The 13098-nt window shown below is 47.7% G+C and overlaps 1 protein-coding gene across 1 annotated transcript; it reads right to left on the bottom strand.

The window, feature by feature from the left end:
* Positions 1-231: 231 nt before the first annotated feature.
* On the bottom strand, positions 232-11934 carry LOC139531392 (ephrin-B2a-like). The gene is made up of 5 exons (XM_071327847.1): positions 11678-11934; positions 10963-11252; positions 6182-6283; positions 2020-2130; positions 232-1178 (listed from the first exon to the last, which is right to left on the bottom strand). Exons 1-5 carry the CDS (start codon positions 11806-11808, stop codon positions 772-774), a joined length of 1041 nt encoding a protein of 346 aa, XP_071183948.1. The 5' UTR covers positions 11809-11934; the 3' UTR covers positions 232-771.
* Between the last annotated feature and the right edge of the window lie 1164 nt (positions 11935-13098).

Here is a 13098-nt window from a genome sequence, read left to right as displayed (position 1 = left end):
ATCACTGTTTAACACCCGTTAGATAAAGGGCCAGTAGATTCCACTGTAGTATCACTGTTTAACACCCGTTAGATAAAGGGCCAGTAGATTCCACTGTAGTATCACTGTTTAACACCTATAAATATCACTTGATAAACAGAAACATGATGGACATCCGTAGTGAGACATTGTTTCCTGAGACAGACTGACAGTTACGACACTAACAACAATTAAGAGGCATTAATTTCAGCATAAGTTTTAACATCAAAATACCATATCACAAAAAAATAAAATGTTTTACACAAATTATATTCAAAATCTTTCACAGCGAAAAACATTTTCAAGTTTCCATTTGCTAAATTTTGCTCAGAGTCTAAAAGATGACACTTCCTCTTTTAGCAGCAGTACATGTAACAGCAAGTCCTTTACCTTCTCAGGGTTAGCTTTCCTTGTGAAAACCCCAGAATGCACTCTGTCTTTAGTGCCTTTATCCATTCTCTCTCTCGAAGGAAATAAAACGTGGACCAAATGATTTGATTCCCCGCCTTGATCATGTCTAGATTGCTCAGAGAGTGTGTTTTCAACAAAAAACAACAAAAAACTCACACAGTGAAGGATTTCAAAGTAGGTGACGGACATGTTCTCGTCCCAGGCCTAAATGTGTCCCACCGCAGGACCCACTGACTTCAGAAAGCACACAGCGGCAACATCTCTTCCCTCATGGGGACTGAACAACTCCTCATTCTGTCTTTCACTTGGTCCTCGGCCCCCGTGAGAAGACCCACAGGTCCCTCAGACCTTGTAGTATAGAGCAGGACTCTGTGGAGGCGTCTCCTGTACCATATAAACAGGATGTCTGTAGTCGCCACTGACCCTCTCGTGGTGCCTCCAGAACACGGAGTCAGAGGGCCTCAGAGGAAACGCCGTGTCACTGGGCTCTGACCGGTTGTCATCGCTACTCCCTCCGTAGCTGTCTCTCTTAGGCATGGCCAGGGTGTTGAGAGACAGAGAGGTGGACTGTTGGACGTCTCTGTCCGGCTTGGCGTGGTGCCTGTGGTACCGCCACACCACGATCAGTAGGACCACGATGGCCAATAGGAGGAGGACGCTGCCACAGGCCACGCCCACGAAGAGTCCGACCTCAGAGCCGATGGATCCGCCTTCTGTTGATGAGGCTCCGCCTTCTGTGTCGATGTCTCCTTCGCTGTGAGTGATTTCTGAAAAAGAGAGAGAGGGAGAATGGGAGAGACCGAAGGAACATGAGAGCGAGAAAGAGAGAGGGAGAATGAGAGACCGAGGGGAAAAGAAAGAGACAGAGAGAGAGACAGAGAGAGAGACAGAGAGAGAGACAGAGAGAGAGACAGAGGGAGAGACAGAGGCAGAGACAGAGGCAGAGACAGAGGCAGAGACAGAGAGAGAGACAGAGAGAGAATGAGAGTTTTAATGCAAAGACAAAGAAAGAACTAAATAATGATTTGATTCTTCTTCTAAAGACAGAGGTCTGCTGGTGTAAAGGGTAAAGGAGAGTTAAACAGATACACATTACGGCCCCTCAGTATGTCCCCCTCCACATTACGGCCCCTCAGTATGTCCCCCTCCACATTAAGACCCCTCAGTATGTCCCCCTCCACATTAAGACCCCTCAGTATGTCCCCCTCCACATTAAGACCCCTCAGTATGTCCCCCTCCACATTAAGACCCCTCAGTATGTCCCCCTCCACATTAAGACCCCTCAGTATGTCCCCCTCCACATTAAGACCCCTCAGTATGTCCCCCTCCACATTAAGACCCCTCAGTATGTCCCCCTCCACATTACGACCCCTCAGTATGTCCCCCTCCACATTAAGACCCCTCAGTATGTCCCCCTCCACATTAAGACACCTCAGTATGTCCCCCTCCACATTAAGACCCCTCAGTATGTCCCCCTCCACATTAAGACCCCTCAGTATGTCCCCCTCCACATTAAGACCCCTCAGTATGTCCCCCTCCACAGTCCTATTGAATAACACTTCCATTACATTGTGTTAAACAGATACACACCAGCGTTGTTCGTCACATCATCGTCTTCAACGGGAGGCTCCTTGTCTGGCGCCTCGGGGTGCTGAGGGGGGAACCTGGTGTCTTCTGGGAGAGGAAGGGGTTTGGAGGAACCTGGAACAGATCAAACACACATCATTATACTACAATTACAGCAGTCACACCAACAGCCACGTCATTATACTACAATACAGTATTCACACCAACAGCCACGTCATTATACTACAATACAGTATTCACACCAACAGCCATCTCATTATACTACAATTACAGCAGTCACACCAACAGCCACGTCATTATACTACAATACAGTATTCACACCAACAGCCACGTCATTATACTACAATACAGTATTCACACCAACAGCCATCTCATTATACTACAATACGGTAGTCACACCAACAGCCAAGTCATTATACTATAATACAGTATTCACACCAACAGCCACGTCATTATACTACAATACAGTATTCACACCAACAGCCACGTCATTATACTACAATACAGTATTCACACCAACAGCCACGTCATTATACTACAATACAGTATTCACACCAACGGCCACGTCATTATACTACAATACAGTATTCACACCAACAGCCACGTCATTATACTACAATACAGTATTCACACCAACAGCCACGTCATTATACTACAATACAGTATTCACACCAACAGCCTTGTCGTTATACTACAATACAGTATTCACACCAACAGCCACGTCATTATACTACAATACAGTATTCACACCAACAGCCACGTCATTATACTACAATACAGTATTCACACCAACAGCCAAGTCATTATACTACAATACAGTATTCACACCAACAGCCAAGTCATTATACTACAATACAGTATTCACACCAACAGCCACGTCATTATACTACAACACAGTATTCAAACCAACAGCCAAGTCATTATACTACAATACAGTATTCACACCAACAGCCACGTCATTATACTACAATACAGTATTCACACCAACAGCCACGTCATTATACAACAATACAGAAACAGCCAAGGGTCAAAACCAGATCAGAGTCCAGGAGGTACAGAGTTGCAGACAGGCTCGAGGTCAAGGCAGGCAGAATGGTCAGGCAGGCGGGTACAGAGTGGCAGACAGGTTCGAGGTCAAGGCAGGCAGAATGGTCAGGCAGGCGGGTACAGAGTGGCAGACAGGCTCGTGGTCAAGGGAGGCAGAATGGTCAGGCAGGCCACAGAGTGGCAGACAGGCTCGAGGTCAAGGCAGGCAGAATGGTCAGGCAGGCGGGGACAGAGTCCAGAAACAGCCAAGGGTCAAAACCCGGGAGAAAAAGGAGAACAGCGCATGTAGTCTCCATTCTAGCTAATTACCACAGGCCTCATAAAATATCCACACGAGCTAACTAACTAGCCGATATACATTCATCATCAACGATCAGCTGATCAGACACTTCTCCTGATGTCAATCATGTGTTTCGGAGGCACTGCAACCCAGCTTGTTTACAGTTTGTGATGATGAGTGAGCGTTGATGCAGAAATAAATAGGCCTTATGTTAAAAATATGTATTTTGGTGTGTTATGAGTTATGTAAACAGGGGAGGTTGGTGCCTTTTTTTTCTCATTTTGAACACTTGCCCCCTGAAAGGTCTGTGTACGGCCCTGCCCCAGTATGTCTGTGTACGGCCCTGCCCCAGTATGTCTGTGTACGGCCCTGCCCCAGTATGTCTGTGTACGGCCCTGCCCCAGTATGTCTGTGTACGGCCCTGCCCCAGTATGTCTGTGTACGGCCCTGCCCCAGTATGTCTGTGTACGGCCCTGCTCCAGTATGTCTGTGTACGGCCCTGCCCCAGTATGTCTGTGTACGGCCCTGCTCCAGTATGTCTGTGTACGGCCCTGCTCCAGTATGTCTGTGTACGGCCCTGCCCCAGTATGTCTGTGTACGGCCCTGCCCCAGTATGTCTGTGTACGGCCCTGCCCCAGTATGTCTGTGTAAGGCCCTGCCCCAGTATGTCTGTGTACGGCCCTGCCCCAGTATGTCTGTGTACGGCCCTGCCCCAGTATGTCTGTGTACGGCCCTGCCCCAGTATGTCTGTGTACGGCCCTGCCCCAGTATGTCTGTGTACGGCCCTGCCCCAGTATGTCTGTGTACGGCCCTGCTCCAGTATGTCTGTGTACGGCCCTGCCCCAGTATGTCTGTGTACGGCCCTGCCCCAGTATGTCTGTGTACGGCCCTGCCCCAGTATGTCTGTGTACGGCCCTGCCCCAGTATGTCTGTGTACGGCCCTGCCCCAGTAGGTCTGTGTACGGCCCTGCCCCAGTATGTCTGTGTACGGCCCTGCCCCAGTCTGTCTGTGTAAGGCCCTGCCCCAGTATTTCTGTGTACTGCCCTGCCCCAGTATGTCTGTGTACTGCCCTGTCCCAGTATGTCTGTGTACTGCCCTGCCCCAGTATGTCTGTGTACTGCCCTGCCCCAGTATGTCTGTGTACTGCCCTGCCCCAGTATGTCTGTGTACTGCCCTGCCCCAGTATGTCTGTGTAAGGCCCTGCCCCAGTATGTCTGTGTACGGCCCTGCCCCAGTATGTCTGTGTACGGCCCTGCCCCAGTATGTCTGTGTACGGCCCTGCCCCAGTATGTCTGTGTACGGCCCTGCCCCAGTATGTCTGTGTACGGCCCTGCCCCAGTATGTCTGTGTACGGCCCTGCCCCAGTAGGTCTGTGTACGGCCCTGCCCCAGTATGTCTGTGTACGGCCCTGCCCCAGTATGTCTGTGTACGGCCCTGCCCCAGTATGTCTGTGTACGGCCCTGCCCCAGTATGTCTGTGTACGGCCCTGCCCCAGTAGGTCTGTGTACGGCCCTGCCCCAGTATGTCTGTGTACGGCCCTGCCCCAGTATGTCTGTGTACGGCCCTGCCCCAGTATGTCTGTGTACGGCCCTGCCCCAGTATGTCTGTGTACGGCCCTGCCCCAGTATGTCTGTGTACGGCCCTGCCCCAGTATGTCTGTGTACGGCCCTGCCCCAGTATGTCTGTGTACGGCCCTGCTCCAGTATGTCTGTGTACGGCCCTGCCCCAGTATGTCTGTGTACGGCCCTGCCCCAGTATGTCTGTGTACGGCCCTGCCCCAGTATGTCTGTGTACGTCCCTGCCCCAGTAGGTCTGTGTACGTCCCTGCCCCAGTATGTCTGTGTACGGCCCTGCCCCAGTATGTCTGTGTACGGCCCTGCCCCAGTATGTCTGTGTACGGCCCTGCCCCAGTATGTCTGTGTACGGCCCTGCCCCAGTATGTCTGTGTACGGCCCTGCTCCAGTATGTCTGTGTACGACCCTGCTCCAGTATGTCTGTGTACGGCCCTGCCCCAGTATGTCTGTGTACTGCCCTGCCCCAGTATGTCTGTGTACGGCCCTGCCCCAGTATGTCTGTGTACGGCCCTGCCCCAGTATGTCTGTGTACTGCCCTGCCCCAGTATGTCTGTGTACGGCCCTGCCCCAGTATGTCTGTGTACGGCCCTGCCCCAGTATGTCTGTGTACGGCCCTGCCCCAGTATGTCTGTGTACGGCCCTGCCCCAGTATGTCTGTGTACGGCCCTGCTCCAGTATGTCTGTGTACGACCCTGCTCCAGTATGTCTGTGTACGGCCCTGCCCCAGTATGTCTGTGTACTGCCCTGCCCCAGTATGTCTGTGTACGGCCCTGCCCCAGTATGTCTGTGTACGGCCCTGCTCCAGTATGTCTGTGTACGGCCCTGCCCCAGTATGTCTGTGTACTGCCCTGCCCCAGTATGTCTGTGTACGGCCCTGCTCCAGTATGTCTGTGTACGGCCCTGCCCCAGTATGTCTGTGTAAGGCCCTGCCCCAGTATGTCTCTCATTCTCTCTACCAGTATCATTATGCATCATACACAGGTGATAAACAGCAAACCATCCACCTCTCTCATTCTCTCAATGTCCTTCTTCCCTACACACACACACACACACACACACACACACACACACACACACACACACACACACACACACACACACACACACACACACACACACACACACACACACACACACACACACACACACACACACACACACACACACAGACACACACACACACACACACACACACACACACACACACACACACACAGAGACACAGACACAAAGACACACACACAGACAACACAATACACACACATAACTTACTCTGTCCTACTCTCAGTACCAGCTTCATGGATGTGGCTCTACACACTCCTCCAACAGTGTTGTCTAGGCCCTGTAGAGAGCTGGTGGAGGTCGCTGAGAGAGGGAGAGAGAGGGAGGGAGAGGGAGGGAGAGAGGGAGGGAGGGAGGGAGGGGGGAGAGGGAGGGAGGGAGGGAGGGAGGGAGGGGGGAGAGAGGGAGGGAGGGAGGGGGGGAGAGGGAGGGAGGGAGGGAGGGGGGGGGAGAGAGGGAGAGAGGGAGGGAGAGGGAGGGAGGGGGAGAGAGGGAGGGAGGGAGGGAGGGAGGGAGGGAGGGAGGGGGAGAGAGGGAGGGAGGGAGGGAGGGAGGGAGGGGGAGAGAGGGAGGGAGGGAGGGAGGGAGGGAGGGAGGGGGAGAGAGGGAGGGAGGGAGGGAGAGGGAGGGAGGGAGGGGGAGAGAGAGAGGGAGGGAGGGAGGGAGGGAGGGAGGGAGGGAGGGGGGAGAGAGAGGGAGAGGGAGAGGGAGAGAGGGAGGGAGAGGGAGGGAGGGGGAGAGAGGGGAGGGAGGGAGGGAGGGAGGGAGGGAGAGGGATGGAGGGAGGGGGAGAGAGGGAGGGAGGGAGGGAGGGAGGGAGGGAGGGAGGGAGGGAGGGAGGGAGGGAGGGAGGGAGGGAGGGGGGGAGAGAGAGGGAGAGAGGGGGGGTGAGAGAGAGGGAGACAGAGAGGAGGGAGGGGGAAAGAGAGGGAGAGGGAGGGAGGGAGGGGGAGAGAGAGGGAGAGGGAGGGAGGGAGGGGGGGTGAGAGAGGGAGAGAGGGAGGGAGTGGGAGAGAGAGGGAGAGAGAGGGAGGGAGGGTGAGAGAGGGAGAGAGGGAGGGAGGGGGAGAGAGAGGGAGAGGGAGGGAGGGAGGGAAGGTGAGAGAGGGAGAGAGGGAGGGAGGGGGAGAGAGGAGGGAGAGAGAAGGAGGGAGAGAGAGAGGGAGAGAGGGAAGGAAGGAAGGAGTGTGAGAGGGAGAGAGGGAGAGACAACATTGAATAGATAAATAGTAGACATAATGCATATCCCAACTTATGAATGTATGACATTCCTACACATGCCTTTCCTAAGCACTTCTCAGTATTTGCTATTCAGACTTGCCTTAACACCTCGATCACACCAACAGTGTTTTTGCGTTTTGGGACACCAGAAGTACATTCATTTCCAATGGAACGCTGCGTTTGCCTTGCAGCAATGCGTTGCAGAGCCAGTTGCAGCGCGTTCTGTGTGGTGCATAAATTGGATTTATCGAACGTACGCATCAAATTGTATGCCGTGATGGCTCGACAGAAATGGTAGCAGAAGGTGAATGTTGAACTTTGCCCGCATACCATTTTGCGCGAAACATACTGACGGTGTGATCAAGGCATTATTCCGTTGTGTTAATGCGCTCTGCGGGTGTGGCTACCGTGCGCACTCGGGAATACATTTCATTCAACCGCTGAAAACCTTCCCACTAGCTGGCCAACACTTTTTTCTCTTGGGAGTTTTTCAATCAATGGGGGTTTCAGTACGTTTATCTTAAGCCATCCCTTTAAATAGGGTATACCTTTAATTTGAATGTTGTCGACAGACTCAATAGGGGCGGCCTAGTTAAAATAAAGGTTTAATACAAATAGAACGGGTTCAGAATATAGTTATCAATGAAACAAAGCCATCTAAATATATGCATATTTGTGTGTTTAGTGAGTCCTCCAGATCAGAGTAGGGATGACCAGAGATGTTCTCTTGAGAAGTGTGTGAATTGGACCATTTTCCTGTCCTGCTAAACATTCAAAATGTAACGAGTACTTTTGGCTGTCAGGGAAAATGTACGGAGTAAAAAGTACATAATTTTCTTTAGGAATGTAGTGGAGTAAAAAGTAAAAGTTGTCAAAAATATAAATATTAAAGTAAATTACAGATACCCAGAAAAACTACTTAAGTAGTACTTTAAAGTATTTGTTTTACCTAATTACTTTACACCACTGACTTTTAGGGTTAGGAAAGTATGTATGAATCATTAAAAACACGTTTTGGAGAGCCTTTACGCGCTAAATATATTGATGAATAAAAAAATACAATGAGTTGATTCATCCTGAAAGTTGTCATGTCCACGTTCAATCCATGACATATTGGAAGGTGGAAACATTGATAGAATAGGGGGTTAATCAATAATCCTATAAATCTCCCCGAATTATCACTAATCATGGAACCGTATAACAACGGTCCAGTCGTCGTGAACCGTATTCCATGGAACCGTATAACAACGGTCCATTCGTCGTGAACCGTATCCACGGAACCGTATAACAACGGTCCAGTGGTCGTGAACCGTATTCCACGGAACCGTATAACAACGGTCCAGTGGTCGTGAACCGTATTCCATGGAACCGTATAACAACGGTCCATTCGTCGTGAACCGTATTCCACGGAACCGTATAACAACGGTCCAGTGGTCGTGAACCGTATTCCACGGAACCGTATAACAACGGTCCAGTGGTCGTGAACCGTATTCCACGGAACCGTATAACAACGGTCCATTCGTCGTGAACCGTATTCCACGGAACCGTATAACAACGGTCCAGTCGTCGTGAACCGAGCACCAGGCTCCAGGTTTAACCTGCTAAGTGTGGTCTGAGTTTCCTCATGATTAAAATAGGCTACATGTCTGTACATTATTTGCACAACGTTAGCCTGATACGATCCCACTAATGCCAGCGACCCTCGGGAACAACTACACAGACGTGACAGATGAAATAACGGGAAACGGGAAAAGAATGATGCCAACAATTAAATGTATGTGGGTTTTTACTGACGGTGGCTCCCGATAGTAGATAATATTTAACACGATACAAATGGTAAAAAATAAAACGGAGAAAAACCCCGGGCATATAATTAAAACGTTTCAAAGCGCATTCATCAACTCGGCAGGTTCAACCCTACAGAAGCCTAAAGTTTGAGTGTGTAAATGTCATCCACGTAAATGATGAGGGCATAAAAAATGAAATTCTGAGAAAAAACCCCGTTCACAGCTATTTTATATCCTATTTTTACTGTGGAAAAGGGGTCGTCATACATGTAATGTTGATATGATTTTCAGTTTGCTTCCATATGACTGGTTTCACATTCGGCTCCAAGGAATATAAAGAAAGACCATCTAAAACATTTGAGATGTGTATTTACAATAATTTACAATTATCAATAGATCTTATCAGTAGTAAATTACAGTACATGGTGAATCTTGTTATTTCTATCAGGAAAAATAAAGTACACGCTTTTCAAACTTGGAACCGATAGGTTCCCGATACGTGACTCACGCACATTCTTGCTCTCTCTCTCGCGCACACACACACACACACACACACACACACACACACACACACACACACACACACACACACACACACACACACACACACACACACACCCCCTTTAGGACCATTTAGTTCAGATGACAGCTTCTCATGCTTCTAGCTAGGTTGCCAATGAGAGCTCACGTCATATCTGTCTCATGCTGTTAAAAGCATTGTGTGATTTGGGGCATGTAAGCTCTTAGAATCACAGTGTCTGGCTTCCATGGAGGAGTAGCACTGCCAGAGAGCCTCAGAGTCCTAGGAGGTAGGGGAGGAGACAAGGGGAGAAGAGGAGGAGGAGGAGGAGGAGACGACGAGGGAAGACGCTGCCTGGTTGACCAACACGTCCCTGATAACCCTGCTGAACTAGACGAAATATGACAGGAGACGACCAGGGAAGATGGCAGTCTCCTCTGAACAAACATGAATACTTGTCTGTACAGTCCATACTATACCGTCTATACTATATACAGTCCATACTATACCGTCTATACTATATACAGTCCATACTATACAGTCTATACTATATACAGTCCATACTATACAGTCCATACTATACAGTCCATACTATATACAGTCTATACTATACAGTCTATACTATATACAGTCCATACTATACAGTCTATACTATACAGTCTATACTATACAGTCTATACTATACAGTCTATACTATATACAGTCCATACTATACAGTCTATACTATATACAGTCCATACTATACAGTCTATACTATACAGTCTATACTATACAGTCTATACTATACAGTCTATACTATATACAGTCCATACTATACAGTCCATACTATATACAGTGGCTTGCGAAAGTATTCACCCCCCTTGGCATTTTCTCCTATTTTGTTGCCTTACAACCTGGAATTAAAATATATTTTTTTGGTGGGGTTTGTATCATATGATTTACACATCATGCCCACCACTTTGAAGATACTAAATATGTTTTAATTGCGAAACAAACAAGAAATAAGACAATAAAACAGAAAACTTGCATAACTATTCACTCCCTCCAATGTCAATACTTTGTAGAGCCACCTACTGCAGCATTTACAGCTGCAAGTCTCTCGGGGTATTATTAATATTATTAACTGCTTTGCTTTATCTTGGCCAGGACGCAATTGTAAATGAGAACTTGTTCTCAACTTGCCTACCTGGTTAAATAAAGGTGAAATAAAAAAAATAAAAACAAATAGAGATCCATCATTTCCAAAATAACACCTATTAGCCCAAAAGGGGGGCGCTGCATCCTTCGTAGGGGGACGGCATGTTTTACTGTCACCGTGTTTTAACTTAATTCAATGGGCATTGATTTCAAAGATGGCCTTGAGTTTACAACAGTTCTACCGTTGCAGAGGTATGTGGTATAAACCCCTTTAGGGCTGCAGCATAGAAAGTGGTCAACCCACTAAGTCTACTCACAGGTTATATAATATTCCCCTCCCTTGAGGAACTCCAGGCCCCAGAGATTAGGGCTGAACTCCTGGAACTTGAAGGTGAACTTCACGTCTCTGTCTGGCTTGTCACAGTTGAGTAACGGGGTGTCTGATTGGCCGATGCTACAGCTGTGGAGTTGTTCCCGGGTCACCAGGTACACGCGGTAGTACTCCGGTTCCTTGTTCTCCACCACCCCTGGCCTCACCCGGGGACACACAATGTCCATTTTGTCCCCTATCTGAGGGAACAGGACCAGCCCCTGTCCAGGAGAGAACCTGTTGAATACGAGAGAGAGAGAGATGAGAGTTTTACAACCAGAATGCCTGGGATGTTGTATTTACTGTGTCGTAGTAACACTAGTAATTGCTTTTGTTATTTGCATATCAGCCTAATATGCATGACATTCATATTTATTTACTAATTAATAATTATAAATAAATAAACACGGCAATGAATTTACTATAAAATAAAAAAAATCAGAGACCACAGAAACACAAAAAAATAATATAAAAATATATACGGATTTACATTTTACAGTAGAACATTTCTGCAATCCCTTCACCGTATTTAATCTTTGTAGATCATGTAAATAAAAACATTTTAACAATATAACAGGTATTTAATTCCAGTATATTTCCAAGGTGAATTTTTGCAGAACAATATTGAGTGGTTTTATTGCAGAAGAATTGCCTGTACCGACTTGGGGTTTGAAGAATTCCAATAGATGGACTCCAGGATGACGGCAGAGCAGCTCGGACTCAGGTTGACCACCAACGGTCCTAGACAGAACCACCAGACGTACCTCCCCATCACACGCTGCCGGGCAACCATCAATATCACACGACGAGGTGATCACAAAACTATTTGTTTTCCATGTCAATAACACTGAAAAGAACACCGTCTCCTCGCATCTTTCTAATCCCGAACTTCCCAGTTCAGATCGAATGACAGGTACAGAATAACTCCAGTCTGTTGTAATTTCCCAGATTGAATGACAGGTAGAGAATAACTCCAGTCTGTTGTAATTTCCCAGATTGAATGACAGGTAGAGAATAACTCCAGTCTGTTGTAATTTCCCAGATCGAATGACAGGTACAGAATAACTCCAGTCTGTTGTAATTTCCCAGATTGAATGACAGGTAGAGAATAACTCCAGTCCGTTCTAATTTCCCAGATTGAATGACAGGTACAGAATAACTCCAGTCTGTTGTAATTTCCCAGATTGAATGACAGGTACAGAATAACTCCAGTCTGTTGTAATCTCCCAGATTGAATGACAGGTACAGAATAACTCCAGTCCGTTCTAATTTCCCAGATTGAATGACAGGTACAGAATAACTCCAGTCTGTTGTAATTTCCCAGATTGAATGACAGGTACAGAATAACTCCAGTCTGTTGTAATTTCCCAGATTGAATGACAGGTACAGAATAACTCCAGTCTGTTGTAATTTCCCAGATTGAATGACAGGTTGAGGTAGAGAATAACTCCAGTCCGATCTAACAGAGTACTAATGTATTTTCAATCCAATAATTAAATCCCGCTGCCGGCATTATGATGCGTATAAGTGGAATATGACAGACATTGAAGAGAGAGAGAGAGAGAGAGAGACAGAGAGAGAGACAGAAAGAGAGAGACAGAGAGAGAAGAGTGAGGGATTCATTTGCAGTTTATTGTGGAGTGGTTCAACTGAGTGGCAGAGTGGATGGATGGTTTAGGACCGCCCATGTCGTCAGCTATTGGATGGTTTAGGCCCGCCCATGTCGTCAGCTATTGGATGGTGGCATTGTGACACAAGACACACATTAAATACCTATCGTTATACTGTATAGAGCTCCTCAGTAGGAAATACACATTAAATACCTATCGTTATACTGTAGAGGATAGAGCTCCTCAGTAGGAAATACACATTAAATACCTATCATTATACTGTAGAGGATAGAGCTCCTCAGTAGGAAATACACATTAAATACCTATCGTTATACTGTAGAGGATAGAGCTCCTCAGTAGGAAATACACATTAAATACCTATCGTTATACTGTAGAGGATAGAGCTCCTCAGTCGGAAATACACATTAAATACCTATCGTTATACTGTAGAGGATAGAGCTCCTCAGTAGGAA

Source organism: Salvelinus alpinus, chromosome 10 (genome assembly GCF_045679555.1).
Source record: "Salvelinus alpinus chromosome 10, SLU_Salpinus.1, whole genome shotgun sequence".
NCBI lineage: Eukaryota > Metazoa > Chordata > Actinopteri > Salmoniformes > Salmonidae > Salvelinus > Salvelinus alpinus.
This window is presented reverse-complemented; position numbering and strand designations above follow the sequence as displayed.

What these genes read in the sequence shown, in the direction of transcription:
- LOC139531392 (XM_071327847.1), bottom strand. Translation starts at nt 11,808, where the DNA reads ATGGTTGCCCGGCAGCGTGTGATGGGGAGGTACGTCTGGTGGTTCTGT. An exon ending in AGGGGAATATTATATAACCT is followed by an intron (nt 6,284 to 10,962) that starts GTGAGTAGACTT and finishes TCCCTCTCTCAG; the next exon opens with CGACCTCCACCAGCTCTCTA. An exon ending in AGTAGGACAGAGTAAGTTAT is followed by an intron (nt 2,131 to 6,181) that starts GTGTGTGTATTG and finishes GATCTGTTCCAG; the next exon opens with GTTCCTCCAAACCCCTTCCT.